Here is a 16474-nt window from a genome sequence, read left to right as displayed (position 1 = left end):
CCCAAGTGCTTAGTTTGGAGGGAGCCTTTCCCCGGTTCTCACATCACTTATCTGGATCAAATCTGGCCTTAGAAACACATCTGGCCGCACCTTCCGGGGCGATCACACCAACAGGCTCTGGGGGAATTGTCGGGGGGGGGGGCTGGCCCAGAGGGGCCCGGGGATGGGGTAAGGGAGAGGCTCAATCCTTGGGCTGCACGGGTTGGGTTGGAGCTGCGGGAGACGAGGGGGAGAAGAGAGAATGAGGGACGGCTAAGGAGGAACCCCCCTTCCCAACCTCCCCACGCAAGGCTGGCTGGGCGCGCTGGGCGGACAGCCCCGGGTTGGATGCGGGATCCGGTGGGAAAGGCTGTGGGGTCCAAACTGGCCCAGAGAGGTGATGGCACTCCCACGACGGCGTCTCACCCGCCTCCCTCCGCCCCTGCTTCAGCAGACCTCCCCGGGCTCCGTGCGCACCGCGGCATTCACAGACTGCCGCCCCTGAACCTCCCAGCACCGGGCGCTACCAGGACGCCCTTCGCCTCCCTTTCTGCCCCGCGTCGGCGGCTCCCGCCTCCACTTCCGCCCCCAACCATCTCCGGCCCGGAGACCACGTCGCCCAGCCGCGGAGGACGCTCCGCAGGCGGGAGGTGAGCACGCACCCTAGTGAAGCCGCGCCAAGTCTCCTACCCCGAGCTCGGCAGGGGGCGTCCGGGAACGGAGAGTGGAGCAAGCGCTACAAAAAAAAGAAGAAAAAAAAAAAAGAGGGGGTGGGGGTGTGTGTGTGTCGGGAGGGGGGTCGCCTACCCTGAAGCCTCGGCTTTCTCGCTCGAGCCATCCCCCACCCAACCCGGGCCGGCGCAAAGCCCGGCGAGCGAGCCCATCTGCGGCCGCCGCGGCCGGCTCCTCCCGGCACCTCCTCGCCGACCCCGCCCTCCCGGGACCCGCATCCCGCTCGGCCAATCAGAGCGCGGCTGGCGCTCCCCACGTGACCCCGGGCGGGCTAAGGACCTGCTGCTTCCCCAACGCCAGAGGGATGCGGGAGGCAGAGCGCTGAGCGGCGGCGGGGAGGCTGCGGGGCGCCCTCACTCTGCCTGCACCGGGGTCCCTCGGACTCCTCTCCTCTGTCTCCATCCCCCCTACCCCCGTAGCTTACCCGGCTTTCCTCGAACCCTCTCCCCTCGGACGCACGCCTCCCGATGGCCGCGGCTCTCCGCGTCTCCGGAGTGGCTTCTCCGCGGACGCCCCTCGCGCTCCCCAGGCGGAGCCGGGTGGCTGGATGTTGCTGAAAACTCCGGGGATCATGCGCGGGTCTGGCTGCTGCTTCGCGCCCGGGTGTCCCTGCCGCCGCCGCCGCCGCCGCCACAGCCGTCCGCGGGATGCTCAGTAGCCCGCTGCGTGGCCCCCGCGATCACCCGCCCTGCGTTCTTCCCGAGCCGTGAGCTGCGGCAGAGTTGCGCGAAGTAGTCATGGTGCTGTGGGAGTCCCCGCGGCAGTGCGGCGGCGGCGGCGGGGGCGGCGGCGGCGGCGGCTGGACACTTTGCGAGGGCTTCTGCTGGCTGCTGTGGCTGCCGCTGATGCTGCTCCTCGTCGTCCGCCCCGTGAAGCTGGCCGCCTTCCCTACCTCCTTAAGTGACTGCCAAACCCCCACTGGCTGGAACTGCTCCGGTGAGTCTCCAGACCCGCGGGCCCCGAACCCACTCAGCCCCGCCGCGGAACGCGCTAGCGCGCGCGCACACACACACACACACACACGCGCGCGCGCCACGCTCTGCCCCGGCGCGACTCCGCAGCCCCTCACCTCCCACTGCCCCGAACCAGCCCGACACGTCCGAACCCCCTCCGGAGACACTCCGCGGGGGTCGTGTTCGGGGGTGGGGTGGGGAGGATGGTGCAGGGATGGTGGCACCTCTGGGTGCTTTGCACTTGGACTGGCGACGGTTTTGAGACACATTCAGTGGGATGGTTTTCTGGATTCGTGGAAAGCAGGACCAGCCCGAGGGGAAGCACTAACACAGAATCTTTCCCGTCGTGAAAGAAAGAAAGAAAGAAAGAAAGAAAGAAAGAAAGAAAGAAAGAAAGAAAGAAAGAAAGAAAGAAAGAAAGAAAAGTATGGCTAGGAGAAGCAAGAAATAACTTTATGAGAAAGAATGAGCCACCACGCAATAAATCAAAGGATGACTGCGGAGGAACCACTGATTCATGCCCAAAGTGCCTGGAGGGTGCGGCGGTCTCCCATTCAAGAGCAGGGCCACATAGATTCTCAGGAGAGCAGATTTAAGGGCAAAAAGATCAGAGACCTATGTGGGCTCTCTGGCTCCCTGGTTTGCTCACCCCTCCTCCAATCTCTCCTCTCTCCTCTCCAAAACAACTCAGCTGTCTCAACCCAGTACTACCCAGCTCCAATTTCCCTAAGCTTCTGTGTGGTGATAGGAGGAAAAGCCCTTTAACAGCTTCCAGACTGCAGTAGGTCTGACCAAATCCTGACAGGGTTTTCCCAAGAGGAGGAACGACCTCAGTGGGCTGTTACCAAGTCTTGGTCGGGTTTGGTAACACGAATTAGAATCGCCTCTTGCTTGTCAGGGTCCCTTCAGAGTCTCAACCCAGGAAATCTTTGCGGATTTCGCCCTGTGTTGAAACGTCCTCATTTACTAAGGCTCAAGGATGGGAATAGCTGTGCTCTTCCTAGCTGGCTGCCTTTACATTTTAGTATGACAGGCTATGTTATGTGTGATACCATTTGGGATTGTGGTGTGATTGCATTGGTATTTTACACTCCATTAACATGCCTGGGTATTGTCACCTAGGACTGGTCTGTTCTAGTTTTGGCAAATGTGTATGTAACATTTCATCGTCTGTATGTATAAATCTGCTACAGTTAATTCTAGCTCTGAATGAAGTGCCTGTTAAGAATTTATGTAAGCAAAACAAGTGTATGCAACTTTTGAGAGAAGGGGATGACTATAACTTATTGTTGAAATAATATGCAGTTATAAGTTACTAGTACAAACCCAAGAGGGATAATTATTAAGCATAGTATCTGCTTCTTAAGACAAATTCAGATTTGCAACTCTTCTTACATTTGCGTCAATAAATCAACTTCTTTCTGCTTTAGTAGTTTCTAAATTAGGAATTTTTATAAAGTTCGGCATGTTTTTTTAAATTCTTGGTTCAGGTACATATGTATGCTTTTTTAAAGAAAAAGTTTCATTTTGCAGAAGCCTAAACAATCACCTGTTAATTGCATTATCACATGAGCATTAAGCCTTTGAATCGATTGTTTCAAATGCTGATGGCTTTATAGTGACTAACGTGACTGCTTTGCATCATTGCTAATTAGAATATTCTTTTATGAAATTACAGCTTTTAAGTGTGAAGTGAATCTTGGCAATCAAGAAATTCATTATTAGAGACATATCTTAAAGGGATATGCACAAATTGAAAAAAAATTACTGTGGCTTTGTAGGTAGATTGTCCAGAAGTTGGCACCCCACCTCCTATCCTGTTAACTTAGAGGTGATCAATCTTCATTTCAGCCACACTGACCATCATAGAAAACACTATGCCTGTTTATCTTTATTATTGGGGCTTTGTTTCCTCTTTGTCTGGAGAAATTCCAAATAAAGGATTGTTGGACCCTTGAAGCAGAGAAGAATGAAAGATGGAGACATGCCAATGGAATTTAGACACCATTAGCAGTGTTTATCAAAACATTAGCTTTGTGAGTCCGAAATATAACCCATGTAATGAGCAAAATTAAGAAAACTAGGAAGCAAGTGTCAAACTTTCATTCACCATCAGTATTAACCTAAATTAAAAGAAAATAGCAGTAACCCAGGAGAATATTGAAGGAGAAATTGACTACAAAATAATTGTGAAAAATGTAAATGAATATTTATCATTTGTAAGATTTCTTAAGTGACCACTAGAGATTAACTTTGTATAATATATATGGTTGCTGGAAACCAAATTTATTCTCATGCTTGAAGACAGTTTTCAGTTTTGCTAACATCTATAACATTTTTAATGACTGGGTGTTCTCTTTAAATTTGAGGTTATGATGACAGAGAAAATGATCTCTTCCTCTGTGACACCAACACCTGTAAATTTGATGGGGAATGTTTGAGAATTGGAGACACTGTGACTTGCGTCTGTCAGTTCAAGGTAAGATGTCTGATATTTGCATCTTCTAGTTCATTAAAAAGTTGGAGAAAAAAGGCTTATCTTTAATAACCCATCCTTTGGCAAATTATAGCTATATAAGCTAAAAGGAAAGCTGGCACTAGAAAATAGTACTGGCAAGATAGCCAAGCGGTGTCAACAAGATGTACACATTTTTTGGAGACATGTATATGCCATAGTTATAAATATCACTGAAGGTAGCAAGCTTTGGTTTGTGCTTTTGAGATACTGGCTTAAAAAATGTTTCTTTGATTTTTCTTCTATGCATTTCATAAGTCAGCTGATGATTAATGATAGTCAAAATGACTGATGGTTACTAAGGATGGTTTTGTACTTTGTTTCTCTGTTCCTTGGGCTCTCATCTTTTGATCTTATTGGTCTTTGTTTTAATGGATTTGGGATTAATTATCTTGATCATATGATTAAAATTTTTAAATTAACTCACATCGAGACAACTCCCAAACGACTGTGTTAATTTGGAAATCATACACTTTATTAGTCTATGTGAACTTGTTTGGGACACAATAGTCAAACAAACTCTTCCAGGAATGCAGTGAGCACATAAAGATGCAAGTCATGAGCATAAAGAAGATGTACTTAATTTGTGTCATAATAACTTTAAATGTGAAAACATTTTTGTTGCTATTGTTGTTGCTGGAGTTATTTTATTTTATTTTACTTATTGTTGGGAGGCAGAGGAGCATGCAAGAAAGGGAGGGTGGATGGGAAAACAAAGGCAACCGTACTATTTGCTAGACACCTTGTGGGAAACGACCTGTGTAACTCATGTGTAGGGATGGAAGGGGGAAACTAAGAGAATGTGAAGAAAAGGATGATATTATCCCAAGAAAGGAATGGACTCATAAGTAATGAGTACATTCATGATTTATGAAATGCAAAACCTTCTGTGCATCACCTCAATGGTGATGATAAATTATATTTTTAAAAAAGTAGAAACAGAGAAAAGAGAGTTTATGAAAGTGGTATCATTAGAAATCCCTTATTAGATTACTGGAAATAAAACTGTTAATTGTTGTTATAGTCATTATTTAACAAATGCTTTCCACCATGTAAATTATGTGTTTTCTTCTCCAAATATCTATGTGGCCACACGTATCTTCAAGTCACATAAGCTTTGCATTAATACCTCTTATTTGAGCTTGATTGTTGCATTAAATTTTAAAATAAACTTTGATATTTACCATAAGACTCAATCCATCAATACTGATACAAACAAACCTATCGATAGGAGATCAGAAATAGTCTCCAAGATCTTTAAGAACAAATGCTGTTGAATAAATTATAACCTTAAACTGAAGTCCAAATGTTTGATTTAGTAGATATTAATAAGAATTGGTGAAAATCAAGTGTCTTATGCTTTTTAAATTCAAAATCCCAATGAGACATAAAAGGAAATTTATAATTAATTATGGCTTTAGCTACTTTATATAAGTCTTGTAAATGTGGTTTCTCTCCCTTAAAACATCTGAGATTCATAAAGGACATAAGGTTTCAGTGAGTAGATATTCCTGTAACTTTACCACTATCATATGATCTTTCATATTGGTGTATAATCAGCAATCAAATGACATCAACTTTTCTATAGTCTGCACTACAGTGAGCAATATAATTGTGTTCTCTCAATGATTCCGCATAAGAGAAATGGAGCAAGAAAACTTCCCAGTTCATTCTTTCTTAATCTATTAACTAATGGAAAAGTCAGTCCATAATTAAAGGTCTCAGCATATTGTGGAATTTGCCCTTACTTCTATGATTTCAGTGAATTTTGTTTTCGTATTTTATGAGCATGGGTTGACATAAAGTGAACTCATAAACAATATAAAATAAATCAGGGACAATATTCCTCAAAGGGAAAACATGACCCTTAGCAGTCCACTCAGAGGTGAAGGAAATAATTGGTAGAATTCTAAATGAATTTTTGCATTCTAATGGATAAATGATAAATTATATTTTTTTACTAAAAGAATTGTTCTCTCTTTCCAGCCACCATTGAAGATTTACTTAAATATTTTCTCAGCAGTTATCTGTACATTTTATTCATTGGTCATCATTGTTAATTGTCAGAAAATGTAAGGCAGTATAGATGGGGCAATAAATGAAATCTTGAATACAAAATTGAAATGTGAATTTGCTTTTTAATAACACTTGTAGTATTTGAACTTTACTACTGGATTACTAGTGATTTTAATGTGCTCCGTCATAGTTGCCAATCTACAAAACCAGTGCTCTACCACTTTGAGCCACAGTGCCATTTCCATATTTTTGGTAGTTAATTGGAAATAGAAGTCTCACAAAGTTTCTTGCCCCTCCTGACTGGAACCACCATCCTCATACCTCAGCCTCCTGAGCAGTTAGAATTAGAGATATGAGCTGCCAACACCCAGCTTTGTTTCTGTTTTGGTGTTAGATCTTGACATTTATTTTTGTACATACTATTCTAAACTTGTTTCTCCCCCATTTTTAGAAATAAGCATGAATTCATAAAAATTTTAAGTTTTTATGGCTGAGAGACAAATTTCAAAAAGCAATGAGCATATTTATATGTAATATAGCTTCTCATTTGGTTTTGTTGATAATAAAAGTTGTTGATGTTGTTTTTACCATTGCTGGTATCTGGGCATCAGTTTAGAACTTTGCACTCTCACTGACATTTTTTCATTGATGTCTGGTACTCCACCATTTGCACTAGACTTTAACTTCTGAATGTTTTCCTGGTTAATTGGAGAAAAGTCTCTCAGATTTGTCTAGGGGCTGACTCTGAACCTTAATTCTTAGGTATCAGTTCCTGAATATCTAGGATTCATATTGTGAGCCACAATATCTTGCCTACTTTGCTTTATTTTTGACACATGAAAGTCCATACGTATTTACTTTAATCTCACTTAGATAATTTTTTATCTTTGTATTGTTTATTTTTTAATTATATTTTATTGTTGAGGTAACATATAGAGGGGTTACAGTTATATTTAAACTGAGGTCTACTCTTCAAATATATCAGCTCATTTATTTCTTCCAGCTGGATTAAATAATTATTTTCTCCTCCTTTTTTCCCCTCTACCTTTCCTCCTGCTCTTCAAAATGGGGAAATTGTAGTCTGTAAACTTGTGATGCTTGTATAAGAACCTGGTACTTTGATGACAAGTCAAACTTTTTATCTAAGGTATTATATATGTGACTAATATTAATAATATCAAAAGGAAAAATTTATTACAAACATTTCTTAACAGTCAAATCAACACAGGTTGAGAATGTATAATACAGAAATCCAAATTCCAAAATACTCCGAAATCTGACATGATGCTCAAAATGGTTGGGATTTTGAAGCATGTCAGATTTCATATTTGCAGATTAGTGATACTCAAAGGATTAAATCTATGAAAAAATTTCTGTTCTCCAAAATTCTAGTCCCATACATTTCAGAGAAGGGATACTAAAAATTGTATAGCTAATTTTTAGGTGATAATATGAATACCAAAAATATTCTGAAGTTTTATTTTTTTTCTTTTTCTTTTTTTGTTTTTTGCCAGTCCTGGGCTTGGACTCAGGGCTTGAGCACTGTCCTTGGACTTTCTCAAGGCTAGCACTCTGCCACTTGAGCCTCAGCACCACTTCGGGCTTTTTGCTATGTATGTGGTACTGAGGAATCAAACCCGGGTCTTCGTGCATGCTAGGCAAGCACTCTACCACTAGGCCAAACTCCCGGCCCCATATTAAGTTTTATAAAGTCTACTTTTTTGTCTACATATCAAGTGGTATGAAATCTGGTTATGAGTATGAAAATAGAAATGGTAGATTTATGAATTTGATGGATAAAAAGGATAGGAAGGTAAGAAGCAAGGAAGAATGTAAAGTAGAATAGAGAGGAAGATATATAATTATTCTTATGGATGATCATACAATGATCCCCTTCTAATTAAAAAAAAACTAAGATGAAACCTTATATTTTGCAGACATTATTTAATATAAACATTAAATATTCTCAGTTAAGGAGCCATGGTTTACATCTGTTACTGTTGTAATTATTACTGCTATATAACAAATTTTCCAGAAGAGACGATGAGTATCTTGCTTATCATGAATCTGCACTGAGTACAATTTTTTGGAAATAGCTAGTGTCTTCTGTCTTTTGTCATTATGTAAGGGGCAAGTAAATGGAAATCAAAGACTTGTTTTTATACTCATCTTTAGGCTCTAGCACATATCTGACTATAGCTGAGAACCTTGGTTCCTTGCCATGTATGCATTTTTGTATGGGCTAGTTTGAGTTTCCTGGGTCACAAGGACAAGTCCCCAGGGAAAGAAAAGGAGCCAGGTACAAACTCTATCCTTTAACTACCTAATTTAATAAGTTGCACAGTCACTTTCACCATATCAGAGGCCTGCCCACTTTTAAAACAATAAAAATTTACATTTAAGGAAACGTAGTCACAAAAAAGTAAAAGTTACTTGTGGAATGAATGGTCAAATAACTGCAACATATGCAGTGCTTTTTTTTAAGAATCTTTTTTTTTTCATTTTTGGAAAAGAAATTCGCCATATACAAGCCATTCTTCCTAAGCCTTTGACAACTGGGAATATAACCGAATTCACTTAACATCTGTTGAGCACCTTCCACATGCCAGACTTTGTAGAAGGTGCCGACAATATATAAGACTTAAGTCATACATAGCTTCTGTATGCTGAAATCTCAGCTAAAAACATTCTTATTAAGCATATAAGCAGTAAAGCATATGGAAAACTTCTAACGTCCTTTTTATTTTTCTGTAGTAAAAATGAATTCTGTGTCAAGTTGCTGAATGCATTAGTGTGGTACATTTCTGGTTTCTTAGTAATGTGGAAGTTTTGGAACAGAATAATTGAAAAATCCGTCTGGAAAATAAATGATAAAGTTTTGAAAATATCTTAAGCAAAATAGAATTACAAAATATATGATATATATTGTAATCCTAGCTACTCAGGAGGCTCAGATCTGAGGGTTGCAGTCAAAGCCAGCCTGAGAAGTAAATCCTGTGAGACTATGATCTACAACTACTCAGAAAAATCCAGAAGCGGTGTTGTGGCTCAAGTGGTAGAGTACTAGCCTTGAGCGCAAAGAGGCTCTGGGAAAGCACCCAAGTCCTGAGTTTCAAGCTCCAGGACTGGCAAAAACAAACAGACAAATAAACAAACAAAAGCCCCAAGCCTCAGACTAGACTTCTGTTTTTGAGCTTTAATGCCATAGGGCTATGCTTCTTCCTTATGATATTCATATTGAGTGCAAGTCATGGTATGAAGGGCCAAAAACATCATGGCAGTAATTTGTGGTTAAGCTCTTTTCAGCTCTATACAAATCTCCCTTTTGGCTTGTGCATGGAACTTGGCAGCTCTGCTTTTAACACTGTTCACATTTGGCTTACTGAATCCCTCCGAAGTGACATATGAGCACTTCATCAGTTTATCTGATATTTTAAGATGCATATAAGCATTGTATAATAGGACTTGACAGAAATAATAAATATTTCTCAGTTCCCACTTGCAGTCCACTGAATGTATACTTGATTAATCTGTAGAAGTACATAAGAAGAATTAAAAGAGACATTGTGGGGGTTGGACAAAAGAATATGTGAGCCCAAATAATCAATATCAAATATTACTGGGATTTGGAGATGGAGATTAACAAATAACTAGGAGCAAGAAGGTTAAGTCCCAGCAGAAGAACTTAACTAGATTTTACTCTTATGTGTCTACTGAGAAGTTTAGCAAGTATACTGCCCATAATGTTAGCAGATGTTTCCTTCCTTCTCATCTCTCCTCCATGTGCTCAGAAACCATTAGCTTATTTATGAGTTCAAAGCCTTCTTAGCATTCTTTTGAACCAATTCCTGAACAAAGCTTTTTTTTGAGCACCTACCTATCCACTTGATTCCCTGGCCAAGGTTCATGGCATGAGCTCCATCCTTATGCATTTATTTAATAGTCAACATTGCACATTCTTGACACTTTCCTGTTGCCTTCTACCTTGAGTAGGAACATTCTATCCTACGGTAGTTCGGTTTTCAAATGCAAGTAAGCAACATGTAGCTTTTTGGAAGCTATCCCTTATATAGGTGTCACCTGACACAAAATGAGCCGTCTATTGAGTTAAAAATTATTGAAAGATGTATATATATATATATAAAAAACCACCATCAAATCTTTATTTTTGTTGGTAGCAGTGTCTTACACCTAAAATCTTAGCTACTCAGAATGCTGCCATCTACAGGTATGTAGTTTAAAACAACCCTGGGAAGAAAAATCTGTGAAACTTAGCAAAAAGCAAGTTTGGAGGTATAACTCAAGTGGTAGAGCAGCAGTTGTAAAAATAAAGCAGGAAAATATGAGAGTTCGAGTTCAAAACATAGTACCAGAAAAAAAGATATATGGATATGGATATGGATAATCTTATAAGCTGACTGAGCTTGGAAACAAATAATGTAACTGGAGAATGAAATTATTATATAGAAGGTGTCCAGATGTCTAGATTATAAATTATAGAAATGAAGATAAAGTCTTATTATAGAAATAAAGATGAAGATTTCTGATATATATATATATATATATTTATAAAATAGTCATCTTAGCAATTATCACCATCATAACAGGAGTTCCATATGGTTGAACTTACTTTCTGGAAAAAAAAATAGATCACAGCTAGCAATATAGACTAGTGGTAGATGAAAATCAAGATGCATAGATTTTCAGAGAATCTTGACATATAATATACACATGACTGAACTACTAGACAAAGAGAAAGATCTAAACAGCTGCCCGGTAATAAAGCAGCCCAACTATTTTAATAAGTTCAATAAGAGAAAAATATTTCACATTTTTATCTATCACAATCTCACCTGTGAATTTTTCATAAATCTTGGAGTTGTAGTTTACTTATGAGTTTTTAGTTTAATATCATATATGAAGCTTTACCAATAATCTCACTGGATCACTGGCTTAAGATAGATAATTGGCCAGGTGGTAGAGTGCTTGCCTAGCATGCATGATTCCTCAGTACCACATATACAGAAAAAGCTGGAAGTCGGGCTGTGGCTCAAGTGGTGGAGTGCTGTGCTAGCCTTAAGAAAACCCAAAGATAGTGGCCAGGCCATGAGTTCAAGCTCCAGACTGTAAAAAAAAAGACAGTCAGACAGACAGACATGCACACACAAACATGTATATATATACATATATATATATGCGTATACAAAATTTTACAGCATTTCAAATATCCAAATATCTTAATTAAATGTAGAAAAGGGGAACAAGTGTTTCCACATGTATTTCTGTGCATCAGTTTAGTTTTTGGCATAGGTAAGGATTTGCAAATACTCAATTTGGTCATTATATTTGTAATAATTAAACAATGAAGTACATCAGTAGTAGTAATCAGGAACTAATAACATCCCTGGTGTAATTAGCAGGTAGAGGACACAGCCAAGTATCTCTAATGCCTTAGAGTGTGATTATATTATCCTGAATATACCCAGTAGGTTGCCTAATTTCCATTGTAAAAATGTGTACTTTTTAATGGGAATATTTTAATCAATTTTTCTCATTCTAAAATATGTACTAATTGTCACTTTTGAATGTACAGTAAAGTAGGCATACAGTTTAGTAGTTTTAGAAATATCTCTATATTCTTGTTATACTTTCCAGCCTGCTTTGAAGATAAAATCATTTATAAATAAGCATCTTATATGAATATTCAAAAATTGGTGCAGATTGAAATTCAGCAGAAAAAGATAACCAAGTAGTGCCCGGATTGGAAAAAGGGAGCATTTCACCAAAATACTTCTCTAAACCTGATAGTCTTGTTTGGAATAACTTAAGCATTCTACAGTGCTTAGAATGATTACCTATCAAGTTAGGTAGATTTATGTTATCAAAAATCAGATATTGAATAATAGTTATACATTTATTTTTGTATCCAAGTGTACTTATTCAACCACTTTGTTAGAATCATTCATAAATTTAGGTAACTTTTATTACCTCTTTCTAAAGAAAACGGCATGTTGGCCGTTTATTGTAAAGGAAATGTAAAGAAGGGTTATGGTTACACAAATCAAGTAATAAGTATATTTCTTTTTGAAGAGTGTTACCCCCTCCCTCATTTTCTCCTACTTTCCCTCCCCCAACTCGAAGACCCCTTCCCCCCAAGTTGTAAAGCTCATTTCCAACATGGTATCTCATTAAATGATGCACTTACAAGGTCAAAATCTTACATGATGCAGGGGATGACTGAAATGGAAGATACAAATGTGTACAAATGATTGTTTATGTTTGGGATGTCAAAATAATACAAACTCTGATAATAACCATAAGTTAATGCCTCTTCATTTCCCAGTGCAACAGTGACTACGTGCCTGTGTGTGGCTCCAATGGAGAGAGCTACCAGAACGAGTGTTACCTGCGGCAGGCGGCATGTAAACAGCAGAGTGAGATACTTGTCGTTTCTGAAGGATCCTGTGCCACAGGTAACTAGCCCTGCTTGAAACCTTCTGAGGAGATTTAGAATCCAGAGACTATGGCTCCCTTTTCTATTTACCTCTCTTCAAATAAATATCCAGACTATATATTTTCTAGAGTGTACAAAATTCTTTTCTACAAAGTATGCATTATTTCATTTCATTCTTTTTGATAGTTAATTCTAGAAAAGAAAATGTCTTAAGGATACTGTTTTATATAAACATATATATAAACATATATGTACCGTTTTAATAAAATATGTACATTTTAATAAAATGTAATTAGAAATTTTCACTGCTCGTATAGTATATATACATATCCTATATATTATATAATATATAATATATATAAAATATATATTTTATAGGATACATATATATGATATACATACATACATATACCATCAATCAAGTTTGTTTGGAAAGGTAGAATTATCTGCTAGAAGGCAGCTTTCCAGATTTGAATTCTGAAATTAAGGTCTAACATTATTAGCTCTACAAAATAGTTGTGTTACCATTTAGCAAACTGTGTTGAAGAATGCAGTGATGGAAGACATGATTTATGCCAACACCTGTCCAATCTGACAGTTAACCTGGGAGTCTATAGTTTGTTCCCAGAATGCTGTAAAGGAAAGAGGGAAAGTGTGTTCATATGTCCATTCGTTTTCGAGGTATTCTTTGCATGGAATATGGTTGTTACAGATTAGCAGCATTGCAGGCAGAAAAAACCAAGAGTGATACAGACCAGCTGGCTAAAGTATAAAATGTAGCTGCACGGGCTGGGAGTGTGGCCTAGTGGTTGAGTGTGCTAGCCTTGCCCAAAAAGTGTCCAAGGACAGTGCTCAGGCCCTGAGTTCAAGACCCAGGACTGGCAAAAAATGGAGCTTTATCTTCATGGTAGGCAAAGGTTCCATTATCACTTATGATAAAAGAATCTGTGCCTCATTATAGTTATACTTAATGGCAAATAAGCATCTATATAGATAGTCATTGCTTTTGAGCATTTGAGTGATATAATCATATTCTGAGACAAATAATGTCCCAATACATAAACTTTTTTTTCAAAAACAGAACAGAAATTAATGTCCAGAAAAGTGTATTTGACTCAGATCTCCTAGTGGTAATGATTTATTTCCATTTTAGAGCATTATATGGAAATGTGTTTTTGATGGTTTGGGTAGGGTAGAAAATGAGCAAGGAGAAAAAAATCTCCTATTCCTTAAAATTTATCTTTGGCCTATTGATGATAATGAGTAATTTTACAAAATAGACTATTGCCTATTTATGTTTCTGAAAGTGAGCAGTAGAGAATTGGTGCCATTTATCATAGGCAGGATTGTAGGCATTGTTGGTTGCATTGGTTGTTTAGTGGTCGTTCATCCTAAATGATTCTTTGCCTCAGGGGTATGAATGCCCTTTCTGGGAAATTGGTCAGGAGGAGAGCGACATTAGTGTGCCACTTGCTTCTTATTTGCTAGCGCAAGCAGTTCATTGCTGCTCGATCTTGGGTAAGAAATAATGAGGAAATGTGACAGCATAATGGGGGAGTCATTAGATCAGTGTTCCCAGGAGAAAGGAAGGAGGATCAACTTGCTGCTTGCGGAGTTAGAATGAGGAAAACAGAAAGAGCAGTAAGAAACAAACTAATTATGAAAAAAATCACTCAACCATCCAAAAGAACAAAAACAAAAAGAACAGCCTTGGAAAAGCTCACAAGAGTTATGGTTCTAGTGAATGACACTTGGCAGTAAGAAACCTTTTTCTTACTCCAACATCCAAGTTTGTGTCCGTATATACATCTTCTCCTGATTCATTCAAGTTTCTTCATTCTAGTATCTGACCAGCTGGCCAGCCTATGAAAATAAATACTTACCCAAGTATAAGTGTTATCAGAAATGAAGAATCTGTCCTTAGCTCATTTACATACATGGATCATGACAGAATTTAAGTACTAAGCCAGTTTTGCTTCCATAAACCAGTACATTTAAAAGACTTCTGATGTAAGTGATGATGGACTTATCGAAGTGATTATCATCAAAGACTGTAAATAAATTGGGGTTCTGAATATTTAATAGAAAAGGGATTCCTGCTATTTAGAGATTTTTCTGATTCTTTTAAATGCTGTTTGACAATGAGTGCAGGTGATAAGTTGTTATCTCTAGGAATGTAAAAACCATACAATATACTAATTTTATTTTCATTGCATGTCATTGGACTTACAAATCATCTGTAAATTCTTTTGTTATTGTTGTTCAGGAACTGGTTACTATTGGGTAGTCTCTTCAATACTGTCATTCTCAGTTTGACTCCTTTCCTTGTAAGAAAAGAATAGACTTCAGCACCCAGACTCAGGCCCAACAATATAACATCTTTTCTGAGTTATTTCTGCCACACTAGAATTTTAGTAGGCTAGGAAGCTCTGGTTTGCCACGATGAGTCACTTTATCATTGAGAACATATTAAACCTTCCCATAACTCTTTTGCAATGATGTTGCTCACTTCAGTAACCATTTTCCCATTTTTTTCCCTCTTTTCTTCCCTCACGGTTAAATTTGGCCCAAATACTAATTGTATTTTAAGACCATGCCCCTTGAATACTTAGAAGCATATGTAGGAAATAAAAACAAAATGGTATCACCACAACCATATGTATTTATTAGAAACAAAAAATGTGAAGAACCATGGTATTTCTTTCATCGTTAAAATTATTGTGTTCCAGATAGAACTACACATTTAAAATAACTTATTGTGCAGTAGGCCTCAAAGTAGCTCAATGAGATAGGCAGTATGATATTAAACAGAAGAAGAGTAAGGAACTCTGAACATTTCTTTGTTATCCATTGAATAAAATTTCAGGTTGGAACCTATAAGTTTTTATGCAGGTTTCCTATGCCCAAACATGGTCCTTGGTATAGAGAAGTTTGTGATTTGGGTAGAATATGAGGATCCATATATATTTAGCTAACAATATGATATTGTAACTTGTGCTTCAGTACAAGTTTAGCAAGAAATATTGAATTAGCCTTTCAGGTAAAGTCAATTAAAATGTTAGCTGTGAAAGTAAACAAAAAGGAACTTAGCAATAATTCAAGCTTTGTTCTATGATATAAAGTATGGTCCTCAGTCTACTTGTCTGGATTATTCTCTGCTGAAAATGAATGTTTAAGACTTTCATGATCTGTTGTAAGTAAACCGGCAAATCATATGACTGAAATGTTTGGTTTTATCTTTGCAAAGAAATATTTTAGGGTAATTGTTTTATTGTTTATTTGCCCTTAAGTTTATATGCATGCCAAATACATATCCCTATTCACTGTTGTAGCTAATTACTAATAGATTGACATGTTAGGCCCTGAAAATTCAGTTGATATGCATCATCACAAGACTGACAATTCAACTGTTCACAGTAGCGTTAATGTTATAAAAGAGGAGGGCTACTTTTGGGAAGACCTCTATTTTTCCAGGTGTCAGCCTTCTGTAAAATTTCATGCCACTTTCTGTGAAGTATCTCAATAATGTGTCATGGGTCCAGACAAGAACAAGTGATGCTTTATTTCAATTGGACTAAAACAGTCAATAGGAGTCAATAAAGTTAGCATCACAGATGTCTCGAACCCTGGTATGGATATTAATGTAGGATGATGATACACGAGGCAGAGAAGGCCAGGATTAGTTGTATTCCTCAGTCGTAACATTTAAAGTGTATAACAGATGTATTTAGAGGGAAGATGATGTTGACACTCTAGTGAAGCAGATGGAAACTCAGTGGTCTTCATTGAAACTAGGAAAATGAGTGTTTCTGGCAACTGAGCTTT

General features: G+C 38.8%; 1 protein-coding gene across 2 annotated transcripts in view; it reads left to right on the top strand.

Annotated features, from left to right (window-relative positions):
• The first annotated feature begins 1027 nt into the window (after positions 1 to 1027).
• The window catches only part of Tmeff2 (transmembrane protein with EGF like and two follistatin like domains 2), a 278908-nt gene continuing 263461 nt past the window's right edge, over positions 1028 to 16474 (top strand). Inside the window, exons 1-3 of one of the 2 annotated variants that reach the window (XM_090354514.1) lie at positions 1028 to 1647; positions 4034 to 4143; positions 12539 to 12668. In XM_090354514.1, coding sequence (XP_090210640.1) covers positions 1449 to 1647; positions 4034 to 4143; positions 12539 to 12668 — 439 coding nt within the window. In that variant the 5' untranslated portion in view covers positions 1028 to 1448. The remainder of the gene's footprint in view (positions 1648 to 4033; positions 4144 to 12538; positions 12669 to 16474) is intronic. The other variant, XM_090354513.1, reaches the window with a different exon arrangement.

Source organism: Megascapheus bottae, chromosome 21 (genome assembly GCF_031878675.1).
Source record: "Megascapheus bottae isolate mThoBot1 chromosome 21, mThoBot2.hap1, whole genome shotgun sequence".
In the NCBI taxonomy this organism is placed as follows: domain Eukaryota; kingdom Metazoa; phylum Chordata; class Mammalia; order Rodentia; family Geomyidae; genus Megascapheus; species Megascapheus bottae.
The sequence above is the reverse complement of the archived record's forward strand: the minus strand, read 5'-3'. Positions and strand labels throughout refer to the sequence as shown.